This window comes from Ambystoma mexicanum, chromosome 2q, assembly GCF_040938575.1.
Source record: "Ambystoma mexicanum isolate Mex_15411 chromosome 2q, UKY_AmexF1_1, whole genome shotgun sequence".
Lineage (NCBI taxonomy): Eukaryota > Metazoa > Chordata > Amphibia > Caudata > Ambystomatidae > Ambystoma > Ambystoma mexicanum.
In genome coordinates this window covers 1219869966-1219884210 of record NC_090924.1, presented here as the reverse complement: position 1 = coordinate 1219884210, position 14245 = coordinate 1219869966, and the positions used below count along the sequence as shown (strand labels likewise).

The 14245-nt window shown below is 45.8% G+C and overlaps 1 protein-coding gene across 1 annotated transcript in view; it reads right to left on the bottom strand.

Moving 5' to 3' along the window:
- The window catches only part of AHR (aryl hydrocarbon receptor), a 723464-nt gene that overhangs the window by 170486 nt on the left and 538733 nt on the right, over positions 1–14245 (bottom strand). Inside the window, exon 6 of the mRNA XM_069648615.1 lies at positions 1351–1481. Coding sequence (XP_069504716.1) covers positions 1351–1481 — 131 coding nt within the window. The remainder of the gene's footprint in view (positions 1–1350; positions 1482–14245) is intronic.

The following is a 14245-nucleotide window of genomic DNA, read 5'->3' as shown; positions in this document are numbered from 1 at the left end:
TGTTTTCACTTAAATGGGGATATGTAATCTCTACTGTATAATATCTTTATTGAAATGTAGCTATAAGCTATTTGTGTACTTTGTTTCTTGAATTTTGTGCGAGGCATGTATTTGTCAGTGTATGGATTAGGAAATAAAATATGTTTTGTCTTTTGCTGACTTTAGTAAAATATTGAACATGTTTGATTCTAATTATACAGTGTGTTGTTTGGCTATGGACAATTCCTTTGACTAGACAGGCATATAGATTATGTAGGTTTGGATGGAGGACTCTTTACAGTATTGCACTTGTGTTGAAAAATACCTTATATTATTATGATATTTTAATCATTTTGAAGATATAATTGACTTTGATTACCCTCTTATTTACAAAAAGGGGCAGTCCCCACATCTTTTTCTAAATTAACAATGTATCACATAAAATTGACTTTAGCAAATCATAATCTGATCGTCTCCTCATCCCACACTGCTGCATCCCTTCCTGGCACAAGCTACACAACCTCACTCTTAATTCCATTCACACCACTGTCAAATGCCACAAAGCAACTTCATTTGATCATGACATACTCTCGTAATCACTCATCTGCTCATTGACCTACGGCACATCATGGACCTCTTTCTCTTCTCTGACAGGCTTCATTTCTCCATAGATGGACATATTTCTGCCCATCAAATGCAAAAAACACTTGTTCATTTCTGTTAAGACCTGAAAAAATACTGCCCTATTACTCACTTCCACTGCTTTGGAAAATACCTGGAAAAAAACAGTGATAACTGAACCGAAAATCCATATAGACCACAACAGCCTTTTCCGGGCTTCACAATCTAGCTTCACCCTCAATGCTGCAATGCACATGAACTCTGTCTGACCACATTACCTCTAAAACATTAATAAAGTGAGTAACATCAACAAAACTCTGCGTTCGGGAAATCAGCGTAGATGAAAAAGAAACTGCTTGAATCCAGTGACTGCTGCACCACTATAGATCCAGTGCAACATTACTAGAGATCCAGCAATACAAAGAAACCCTAAAGCAAGCCTCCTCATTCTATGCTCTAAACTATTGAACTCTCTACCCAGCCACACATGTTTGAAAAAATAACTATACACAGTTCTCTTCATCCCCCAATTTTCTCTCTTGATGTAATGTCCCCCCCTTAGATACAAACTGTGACATTTGTAATAATCCTAATGCAAATCTGTACCCTAACCCATTTTGGGATGTAATCTTCCCCCCTACTACTATGTAAAGTGCTCCACTGACCACTGGGATCATGTCCAAAATAAGCACATGGTTGGAAGAAATGTTAAGAAGAAATCCATCACAATTAATGTTCAACTTAACTTACCAAGAAACCGGAGGAATTATCCAGAAGGCACCTCAATCTGCAGATAAAATTCCTTTCCATAAAGGAAGAATTCTCTGGAGGAAGTTGATCTGGGTCGTAATACGATGCATGCTGTATAAATTCCTTATCACCTGTAGGGATTACATACAATAATTACACACATATTTGATTGCAAGACTTGATGAACAGAAATAAAGGAAACAAGAATAGCCACTTGGACTTGCTTTGCTTCAATTACTGTATTTTGTTATTAGAATTGCAACAATTTATGTCACGTGTTAAATGTCTGTTTCAGGCAGGTTCTCATTTGTAACAGTTTCCAAGATGCAAGTATTTTTCACACTATCTGGCAACTGTGTTAAGGCTTTTTCGTTGATTAGCTCTGGGGTATCTAGTAAATTGTCATAGGGTCACTCTGATCTCTGCTGCGATAAAAGGCCCCGTTTCATTGTCCTACATTTGCATTGGGTCTTAACACAGACTATCCTTGCCCCCTTTTCACTCCATTGTGCTCCTGGTTACAGATTAGAACTAAGCTGTGGTATTTGCAGATGGAAGGGAAAGGGACCCTAAAAAAAGGGGAGCTTATTCTGACAATTAACATGTTTTCAAACCTACAAACATTCCGGAAGGAATTTCAAATGTGAAGTAATTTATTTGAAGTGGACAAAAGCTATTGGAAACCAAGTCCAAGAGAAAGTATCAAGACTAAACCTAGTTGACAATATCAAGACTGAAAGCCCTTAGCACTAAAGCCAACCAAGGATCCAAACAAGTCAATCAACCTCTGTTGGTTGCACCTGGTGATGCTTATCCTAAATTTTTCCGTTCTCCCATGCTTGGGAAACATCCACAAGGATACATCCTGCTACTTCAAACTGCAGTGAGTAATTCTAACTAGGTTTTGGAACATTCTTTGGGGATGACCTGTCTGACATGTCGCGCTCTGAAACACTTGTGTACGCATGCGATATAAATCAAATATAATTTCATTTCATTTGCTTCCAATTCCAGCAACTGATTTTTAGCAAGCCATAACACACCATTGATCACAGAGTTTGAATAAAACCCATACAATATGCATTTTACTATTTCAAATCCATTTCACTTAATTTAACACTTGAAATGGAAAACAAACAAACATGTTGTCGGTAACTGCAATTAGCATTTATTTCACTTGGTAGTCATAGCCTCTTTTGCACCTTGTATGAACAAATATTTAGTCATAGCAATTTTGAAGACCTCAAAAGAAACCTACCTCAATCTGTGGGTATCTGTGTTCTAAGGTTTACGGATGTTGCAGTTAATTCCAAAGAGTGTGAAGACCCCTTGCTGGGCCTATGGACATGCTTTGACTACAACACCACTATGTGGCAAGGGAAACCACTTATTTGGGCCCTGCATATTGTTAAGGTACCAGCTGGAGCAACATAGGGCTGATGTAGACACTGCACCAAATGGAAACATGAAATCCCACAATCCCATGAGACCTACCCTATAGACAGCAATGCTCATTTCACAACCCCTACACACTTTAATCAAGAAGGTGCAATGCCATCCGCATGCACGACATAGTGTTGAATGCTCCAAGGCCATATCAGCATTCTGACCCTTGTCACATAATCAGGGGTGACATTGTTTATCTTGGATACTTCATCTGCATCAATGTCCCCCTCCTAACTTGAGCAGGATACTTATACATGTTATATGTATAATTGGTTGTTACAACTCCAGGGATAGAGTATAGACACTTCAAAGCAAAAAACAAAAAAAAAGAAGAATATAACTGTGAACAAACAGGTGAGAACTTGTGTCAGTAAAACGAATAAGAAAATCAGTTTCCCAAATCAGAAAGCTCCAATGATAAATTATTTAGAACAGAATGGAGGAGAATATTAAATCCAAAAATGCAGATGAAGACACATTGTTGTATTTGCTACACATCAAACCTCTGAGGCAAGGTGCTGCTGTATCAAACATATTTAGATCTAGTGGACCAAAGCTTAAAATGTATGCGTAGACCAGACACAACTTTTTCCATAGAGCAGCAACAGATGGTGACCTTACAACCCACTCAGGAGACGCTCATATGATACACAAGCAAGAGAAACAGCTATTGAAAACTCCTATGTGAATAACGTAAGGCTTATTTCAATGTTTGTAAACTGTAAAACATATTTTTAAGGTTAAAATCCCAGACATTCATCCGCCAAAAGAGCCACACATACTGTATTACTTGATGGAACTGCAAAGCTAAGGATGTTATGCTTATATAAGTAATCCTTAGCAGCTTTATTGGGGCAAGAAATATGGAGTAATCATGCTAATCCTAAAAAAAACATTGATTCAAGCACCATAACCGACTGCCTAATCTTATCCTAGTGTTTAGAAGAAGGAACAATCATGTGGCATAATAAAATGGCTATCGGACTCAGCCCATTAGATAACGTATCAGCCACTTTTACTCCCTAAAAATATACAGCTACTCCCAAAAATAAAGAAATGGAGTAAAAATACTCCCAACAAAATTAGGAAACAGCTACGTAGAACCTTGCACCATTGCCTTCACCCATACAGCTTTGTGGATATGTTTGGACCAGTAGTGCACATAGTATCACAGGAAAATGTACTATTATAGCTGCCTGATCGGAATAAGTAAACATGTATCTTTTAATGTAGAAAAACCGTGTACCAAAGTACTATTGATGTGCATGAATAACAAGATGCAAAGAATCATTATTACAAAAACATTCCCGGTTTCCAGTTAAAACATATTTTACTCTCATTGGAAATTGTTACTCCCTAAAAAATAATTTTACTCCCAACTTCAAAAAATAGGTATCAAACTACTCCTACTTCCAAATCTTATCTGGAGCACTGATCGGACCACTCTCTAACAATTCTGAACATCACCCACCAGCAGAGAAAAACATAACATCCGAGAGATGGAAAATGAAGACTTAATTTATGAAGAGCATGCATGTTATAACAAACTTAAGAGAGCGGGTTAAGGAATGATTGGGCATTAATGAATAATTGAGGGGGGCGCTGTTGCGCTCGAAGAAGATGGCTGCCTGATGCTTCGCTCCACTCCGTGAGGCACCTTCCTTTCACGATCCTGCCTTGCTGCCCGCACAATACTAACACCCGACCACCCACTCAGGCTGCTGGAAGTATCGGGCGTGTGCTGCCGATACGCCGCCCTCTGAATCACCACCGCTGCGGAGCTACAGCCCACTGGAGGTGGGCCGGGAGCTGGCTCTTCTCCGGCCCCGCTCTTCGTTCCAGGGGATCGCGCCTGTGACCCCTGCTGTGGGGGAGGGGCGATGTGCCGCGCTGTGCTGCCCTCCTTCGCCTGTCGTGGGACCGCGCGTCTCGTGCTGCGGCCTCGGCCTCCTCACTGTGGCCCGGGGGCCATCACCGTAGTCCGGAGCGGTCCACTCTGCCGCCCCCGCCCGGGCGGCGTGCTGCCTTCTGCAACCTCCGGAGATCTTGTCTGCAGACCAGCCCCCGGGACGTCTCCGCCTAGGGCTGCTGTGGTGAGTCGCTCTGGGCCCCAGTCACTTCCCCACCTGCCTCGCAGTGACAACTGATCTGGGTTTGCACCTCCTCACTCGCGGAGGACTCGAGAGATGCCTGGGGCCCCCCTTACATAGGTGTGTGCTGTGGTGGCCCTTTGACTTTATTGCCGGCCTCCTCTGGCAATTACACTGGACCCCTGTCCCCAAGGCAAACGGCGGACACTGCTTGGGGGACTGGATGGACACGGGGACTGGGCTCCCTCCTCCCTCGTACCCTCCTGGTGCTGGCGTGCCGGCCCAAGGTTTGCTCCCGGTGTGGCCTCCCCCCAGCCACGAAACTTGTTAACTCTTCCATAACATTAATGGGAGGTCTCCACTGCGGTGCTACACCCGCTGCCCCTAGTCCCCCTACCCACTAGCCACTCCTCAAGACCCATTGACTCAATAAACCAGATCGGGGGCACCCTGAGTTGCTCCCCCCGTCGAGCCGCCCGTCTACTGGACCCTCTGTCTCATCTATATGCACTGCAACTTGTGGCCTCCCATACTGCCTCCACTACCAATTCAGGACTCCAGGTGCCCCATTGCTCGAAACAATCCACTCAACAACATCAGCGCCCAAGGCCTCAGCTCCTTTCATCTCGGCTGCGGAACACTGATTCCCGGGCCCTGGCCCCCTGCCGGGACTTTTGGGGCTGTCTGCACTGGTGGGCTCAGTCACTGACCACTTATTTTCACACGCACCTGCTGGCCGAGGAAGCCTCTCCGGCCCTGGATCTGTTAGTCATTGTTGACCACCCCCCCCCTTTTAATCTGCGACGCTGCATTCTACCTTGATGTCTGAGGCCTTCTGTGCATCCACGTCACCCAAGACAGCCTGATTGTCCCTCCTCCGGTGCCCTGTCCGCTCCCCCGCCTGGCCCCGGAGCCCCGGCCGCCTTCTGGGCTTAAGTCCACCCTTGACCGGAATTATGACAAAGGGAACTGGAAAGAAACAATCCCCTATTAACATGTTCACAAAGACCCCGGTGGGACTGGTGGTGGAGACGTCAGGACAGGATCCATCCACTTCACCAACGTCTGAAACCGCCCGACTCCAAGAAAATGATGGAATACATCCAGGAGGGTTTCACTACACTCCATAGTAAACTGTACGACATGAACAGCACAATATCCTCCATCAAGGCACATATGGAAAGGACCGACGGTCGGGTTGCCGAAATTGAGACACGAGTGAGCACCACCGAGGACGGCTTGGGTTCCCTCCGGGGCGGATGTTTCCACGGTCTCTGCCCAAGTCACCAAGGTGGAAAAGAAAAACGAGGACCTTCAATCTCGCTCGAGACGCAACAACCTCTGCATTATTGGTGTAGCGGAGGATGGTATACAGGAACCCATGGTGGACTACATAGAGGGCATGCTATTACAACTGCTAGACTCCCCAAAACTCTCCCCGCAGTTCGCAATCAAGAGAGCCCACCGTGCACTCACGGCAAAACCCAGACCTGGCGCAGCCACCACAGCCTATTATAGCCAGAGTCCTAAATTTCCGCGACCGTGACGCCCTCCTCAGGGCGGCGAGAGCCAAGGGAGAACTTCTTTTGGGCGCGGCCAGGATCCACCTATACCCGGACATCTCGGTGCAGTGAAGAGGAGGCTACAAGATCAACAGATTAAATATGCCATGCTATATCCCGCCAATGTGAGAATTGAACATACAAACCGGGTGTACTTTTTCATGATTCCCGAGGAGGCCTCCAGGTTCATCGATGGACACTTCCCTGGCTAAACCATATTCACAAAATACATTGCTAATGTTTTGTTCCCTATCGCTCTTGTTCACGCGCAGAGACATTGATTCACTGCAACCTAGACTAACTGTTGAGTAGATGATGTTGGGGACTGTTCCAGAATTCATCTAGTATCATAACATGCCCTTAATACTTGTTGTTGTACCCACACAGCGCCATGATCCGATAGAGAAACCATTCATCCCGGCTTTGTCACATTTTGCATCATACACTGTTAATGGTTTTGTTTTTTCTCCCTGTTGTCTGCAAACTGAGTCATCGACTTACTACAATATGGTCTAACTGTTGGGTGGATGATGGCGGGGACCGCTCCCTGTCGGTGCATCTCAGCTGCTCATCACATGCGTCCTCTGCTCTCTGGATTGCCCCTGTGATCCCGGGGGAGCCCCTTGGACCCAATGCTTATTGCCTCTCAAACTGGATTATCTTTAACAACATTTCTCCACCATTGTTACACTGTTTTGGCATGTCAATGTTTAATACGATCGCTTCTCAGTGGGCGGCCGTACTGGACAAAGAAATACCCTTTGGCTGATTGTGTACTGCTTTGACCTCTTCCTGGCTCCGGCGTAGTGCAATCAACAATCTGTTGCTTTGCCGCTCGGCCCCGTGTTGGGCCTCCTGAGCCATTACCAGGCGCTGTCCGGGACTTCTCCCGCCTTCTCAGCGCTCCTCTATCATCACAACATTCCTTCAATATGTTTGTTTAACCCATACATCGGCTCGATCCAGTTGATTGAGAAACTATCTATCCCAAGCTTGTATAAATTGTCTCATTATTATGCGACCGTGCCTTGCCCACCCCTGAGGGACTCTCCCCGGGTTGCCCCTTATATCATCACTGGGCACTATGCTTATCGTAATGTTGCCTCCCGGCTCGGAGCATTGTCGCCAGGCAAGTTCACAGGCCCCCCAGGCGTTGATGCTTGTTTTTGTATTTGGTTGTTTGGTTATGGGGTTATCATTCCTCTGTTTGGGGGAGGGAGGTGAGAGGGAGTGGGGGGAAAGGGGTTATATGTTGAAAAAGGCTTGGTATTCGCAGAGAAGGTAGAGGACAGGGCACCATGGACCCGATGGCATTGCAGATCTAACTACACTGTGCACCGACCATGGGGGGCATACTTCCACTCACCCGTAACATTTTATGACTACCCCGGGGTTGTTGGGTGAGGACACCTTGACATTCATGAGCTGGAATGTGCGGGTGCTGGGAAACTACAAGAAAATGAGGCTACTACAGCTCCAGGCTGAGCGTCACGGGGCTAAGGTCCTGACCCTGCAAGAGACACATGCATGCACTGAGTATTGTGAAAGGTTTGCTAAAACATGGGGCCCTGAAAGGTTTTATACCACCTACTCCACACAGAACCGTGGGGTTATGACCCTAATTCACAGGAGCCTCAGGTTCAACCCCATAGCCACGCTGATTGACCCCCAGGGCAGATACGTTTTACTCCATGGTATCCTGCAAAATAAGGAGATGGTCCTGTTAAACATTTACGGTCCCAACATCGACGATCCCGAGTTCTATACACACCTCACGGCTCTCCTCGATAGCTTCCTGTTGTTACCAATTCTCTGGGGAGGTGATTTTAGCACAATATTCGATGTAGACCTTGACAGATCCGGGTCCAGACCCCGTCAACTCTCCAAAGCTGCCTACACTACACTTTCCTCTCTCCCCCGCCTGGCCTTGGTGGATGCATGGAGGCTCCTCTATCCCGAATCCTGCTCCTACTCCTTTTACTCTTCGGTACACGACTCCTATTCCTGGATCGATCGATGGCTGGAGTCTGATATACTTATAAGGAATATATCTGGTTTAACGATCCTACCCAGGACTCTCTCTGACCTTTCATCAATGACTGTCACCCTGTGTTGGGGCCCAGACCGTGGCCGAACCAGACACTGGAGAATGAAACCACACTCCCTCCTCGACCCGGTCTTCAACTCTGAGATGGAGACAGCAATCGAGGAGTTCTTCGAGATTAACACCAACACGGTGTCTTCGCAGGCTGCCCTCTGGGAGTCCTTCAAAGCCTATAGCAGAGGCATTGCCCTTTCCAAGGAAAACGGCATCCTCAAAACTATTCAAAGGGAATTTTCCAAAAGCGAGGCTGCGTTGTCTGCATCGGAACCTCAATGCACGCTACACCAAACCCCTGAAACCCTTGCGTTAATCGGCACAGAGCTGGATACCTTTTGCTCACTTGCGGACCGTCAACTGAGGTTTTTGGACAGCCCGGGTCTTGCGAGGAAATGAGCGAGAGTGAGCGCCGAAGCCGTCTACTGTCTAGACTTCTCCGCCGAGATTTTGGCCCTCCAACCATCCCCGGAATCGAAAGACCTGACGGAACCCCGGCCACTTCACCCCAAGATATCAATTCTAAATTCCTCTCCTTCTATGAATCCCTATATGCCCATGCGGATAGCGCCACGACATCAGAAATTGACGCCTACCTGGATAAGCTCCCCCTATCGATCCTTTCCCCGGAAACCATTGGATCCCTCGGAAGCTATAGATTCCCTCTCTTCAGGTAAATCCTCAGGATCAGACGGTATCCCCATTGAGTTCTACAAACACTTCAAATCGCTCCTACTCACTCGCTTAGCTGCACTTTGGGAGGAGTCGGTGGAAGTAGGTCAGTTCCCCCCCTCGCTCCGTGAAGCCATCATAACCGTCCTACTAAAACTTGGTAAACCCCCCACTCAATGTGGCTCCTACCGTCCACTCTCACTTACCTATTGCGACGTCAAGATCTATGCTAAATGACTTGCCTTACGACTTGCCCCTTACATGCCACACATTGTTCACCCTGACCAGGCGGGATTCATTCCGGAACGCTCCACCTAGAACCTGAGGCGCCTTTTCAACAATTTAAGCAGGGTGAGCCCAGATGTCCACGCGGTGGCTGCAACACTTGAAATGCAGAAAGCTTTTGACTCAGTCTCATGGAAGTATCTTTGGCGGGTATTCGACAAATGTAAATTCGGCCCCACATTCCTCTCCTGGGTCAGGTTACTCTACTCCAACGCTGTAGCCAGAGTCCGCACCCAGGACCGTTCCCCCCTCTTTCAAATTGCTAGGGGTACTAGGCATGGCTGTCCCTTCCCTCCTTTAATCTTCGCTGTGGCAATGGAGCCATTTGCTGACATGCTTTGCCAATGCCACGCACATAGGGGCCTGCATACCGCTGGTTCCTCGGATATAGTTTCCCTGTATGCGGATGACACTCTTCTCTTCATCCATTCCCCTGACAAGAATCTGGCCCCAATTCTGGAAGATATTGTCCTCTTTGGTCGAATCTCTGGTCTCAAAGTGAACTGTTCTAAATCCACCCTGTTCCCGCTCACTCCCAGCACACTCCCCCCACCTGATACCCTGGGATTCACATGGGCCCAATCTGTCTTTACTTATCTAGGCATAGTAGTGTCACGTCATGTTGAACGGGTTTTTGAAGAGAATTACCAAAAATACCTCACAATCCTTACAGTAAAGATACTGGGCTGGAAAAAACTTCCGATCTCATAGGCGGGGAGGATAGGAATACTGAAGATGGTAGTACTCCCCCAACTCTTGTAAAGATTTGCCAATGTTCCACAGTGGCCGGGTGGCAGGTTCTTCTAGATTGACTCGTATCCTTAATACCTTCCTCTGGCACTCGGGCGCGGTCCGCCTTAAGCTCAAGACCCTGGCTGCCCCGATGGAGGCTGGCAGCTTCGGGGCACCTGACTTCCTCAAGTACTGGCTGGCGGCACAACTCCAATACACCGCGTATTGGTTTAACATATCGGACCCCCCACCTCATCCAGGCTCGAAAGGTTAACGGTCAGTGACCGAGACATCCACTCCCTGGTCATCACACCCATGCCAATGGTACCAGACTCACTTGACCCGGCGACTTGCAGATCATTGGCTTTATCCAAAACGTGGCAACTATTGGGTATCACCCATCCTTTCCATGGTAATCTACCAATTTGGAATTTTCTCCCAGAGTTCCCACAAGTTCCTCCTTCGTTATTCACTGGTGGGCTGAGGCAGGATACGAACTACTCCGCGACATATTTGAACAGGGTAATTTCATAGAGTGGCCTGCCCTCCCGCTGTCCCTGAGGCGGAGACCTTCTGTTTGGCTTCAATACTCATCCCTCCGGAAAATCCTTGAACATAAATACCCGAGCTTTCTGGCACTGCCACCTGATGAGCCTGCAATTACTGAACTGTCCTCACCCTCTCCCATGAGGGGAAACATCTCCAGGCTGCACACCTTGGTGCAGACCGGATCGCTCCCCGCATTCTCCAAACTAAAACATACCTCGGAGGTTGACCTCGGCCTGGAAATGTCCGATGAACAATGGGCTCATATGTGCGCACGTATCCATGGGGTTTCATTCAACTCCTGATTCAAACTGATCCAATTCAAGCTACTCCACAGGTACCATTACACCCCGACCAGGCTGCACTGTATCTCGAGCGACTTCTCCCCGAGGTGCCCCAGATGTGGCTGCGACGTTGCTGGCTATATCCACATGATCTGGTCCTGTCCCCGCCTCACTCAGTTCTGGAGCGCAGTATGCTCTACCATGTCGGCTATCCTCGAACACCCTATCACCCCATCCCCAATGAGGTGTCTTTTCCACGACTTCCCAGAGCTCCACCGGGATTCCAGGAAAATGGCTGGCCTCTGTATGCTACTTGTAGTGCGTTCAATCCTACTTTGCTGGCTCCGGCCCACCACTCCTACTCACGCACAGTGGCTCAGGGCGGTTACATGGGATTTGGACACCAAGGAATCCTGGGCGATACAACAGCCCACCCACTCCAGACCTAGAGATATTTGGTTAATGTTTTGCTCATTTACCCCCAGCCCTCTCCTCTCGCTCCTCCCTGTCTATGTCCTGAATTGTCTTCCACTTAGCCCTGCACCCATCTTGTATGTATCCCCCATGTGTATAAATTGATGTTTGTACCCAGTCTATACGCCTGTAATGCCTGCTTTGTTTTTATTGTACATGCCCTTTGTGTTACTCACCTGTACCTGTGCTGCCAAGCTGAATAAATAAAAGTTTTTTTTAAAAAATTGAGTAATTGTTAGCTCTGAAAGGAAATGAAAGGACTTCCGATAATATGAGGGGCCCACTCAGACCTCATACGGCAACAAGAAAAAAGACCAACGAAGAACAACAAAAACAATGTAAACAATATACCAATTATCGATAAAAGTGTCAACAAAATAAAGAAATCATTCATCATGAGATTCTCTGCAAAATAACACGAATATTCGCTTTTCAGATTTAAGAATGGTGTTAAAAAGAAACAGACTAGATACCGAGGATATAATTCAAACAGAGGGAAGTGAACACACCATTTGCACTGCATTGACTGAGGGGAGAACGTTTAGTAACTAAGCTATCAAACATAGAAAATATCTGCAATTGTTCAAACTCCAAACATACAAGGCAGAAGCATAAACTGGTTAAGAAAGAGATCTGGCATTGAGGTTTAATATTTGACTTCGAATTGATGGAATTGAGGAAGGGTCTGCATGGTACAATTTTTATGAAAGAAATAAGACAAAAAATGAGCATGAACAAAGAATGGCGGCATGAAAGCTGAACTCTGCATTTGAAAGATAATAGCGTTGTGAGATAGGGAGCCATGGCAGAGGATTGCAGTAAAAGTCAGTATTTCTTGCCACCCTAGAGGTATTAAAGAAAGTTGAAGAATTACATAAAATGAAAGCCCTAATTACAGTAAACCCCAATGAGAGCCACCAGAATACCAATATTTGCAGTCTATTTCCAAAATCTTTACAGATGTAAAGTTACTGGTGGATGGACTAGTGAAGGTGGCAAAAGACAAAATAATGACCATAATTCATGAAATCCAAGTCAGGTTTGTCCAAATGATAGCACATTTCAATGGTGTAATATAGTGCACATCAAGGTTGCTTAAATCTTTCAATGCAAACATAGGGAATGATTGTACAGCTGCCAAATAGATCAATCGCACAAATTGCCCAAATTAGCAAAGTACAGAGATAAAGTAGCAGGACAATAGATGATATTCAGCAGCCCTACTGATGGATGGGTAAGGAGTACCATACCAATGGGAAGCGTTTTTAATCCCAGTCTTTAAGGGTGAATAAAGGGATGTGTTGTTAAAGACTCCAATCAAGCAGTCCCACTAATTTAGTGCCTTGTCTGGGATTGCTCAAGGGAAGCCCTTATTTATATATTTTTATGTCCAGTTCGTGTACTCTGGATGACAACCCTTATATAACACCCCTCTCTTAGAATCCCCCTGACCCCACTGAGCCAAGAAGTAAGTTTGTTTTGCAAATGTAAAAGGTTTATTTGAGAATTAAACAATATATATATATATATATATCACACTTTTATAATAAATAATGTCATATGTCCACACTTAGACATATGACAGTGAGTGATCAACAATGGATGATGTGATACTAGCACACTGGGTAATTACTTAGGAGTAGTATAGAGGATAAGGTAGCTGAGAATGCTTTATATGGTACAAGGAAATGCGAGGTGGAAAAGAAGCAACACAGGAATAAACTTGATATGATTTCAGCAAAACATAATATAATCACTTTTCCCCTTTGGGCAATTCACCCCCCCTCTATGCAATGTAAGGAGGTGGAAGTGACACACACAGTCTTCAGGAATACAATCACAGTACAATCCCAATTCAGTTCCCCTCTAGCAAGCTTAGATCAACAGGGATGATTTTAAACACAGGCAAAGTACTATAAAGGTGGTATGCAAAGAAGGGAAAAATATGCTAAAAATGATTTTAATTCCCTCTAGAGGTTCAGGGTGAGTGATAGCTACTTCAAATTAGTTCAGGATCACTTTAGCAATGCTCTATGAATGATTGTCAGGTTGCAAACGAATTCAGCAAAGGAAAGCAAGGACAAATATTTTTACACGTGGCTGAAATGAAGCAAAATGTCAAATCGCTGCAATTTAGTCGCGTGCGTCGAGTGCAACTACGGAGGAAGTATAAGGAGTAGCAAGTAGGAGCTTGTTGGTAAGCCTAGAATCTCAGCTTTAAAATAAAAGTTAAATCTCGCTTCTATCACAAACGGTTGAAGAGATATGGACGATTTTGTGGAGGTAGATTTTCAGAAATGAAATTTTAAAGTTTCAGACTGACAGATGACAGTTTTGCAGCTTTAAAGTCACAGAAGGACACACAATGCTATGGTGTAGTTCTAGAAAGGTTTAAATAGTTTGAATTAGATTATTTTAAACTAAGAGATTGGTTTAGCACAGTTCTGGCTGGGTACTCAAAATATATGTTGGACAGGAATGCGACTTCGTCACGGGTCGGGTCAGGATTGGCTGCGGTTCTCTCGCCACGGACGGTTTTTAGTACTGGTTCTCTGGTCACAGGGGTCTGGGTCAGCTCTGCTCTGCTGGTCTGGTCTGGCACTCGGCGCTTCAGGTCTGGTCTCTGGTTCCGGGTACAGCTCTGCTTTCTGGGTGTTTCTGGCACAGGGTTTTAGGCCAGATTCAAACAGCTCAGCCCGGCTGTTT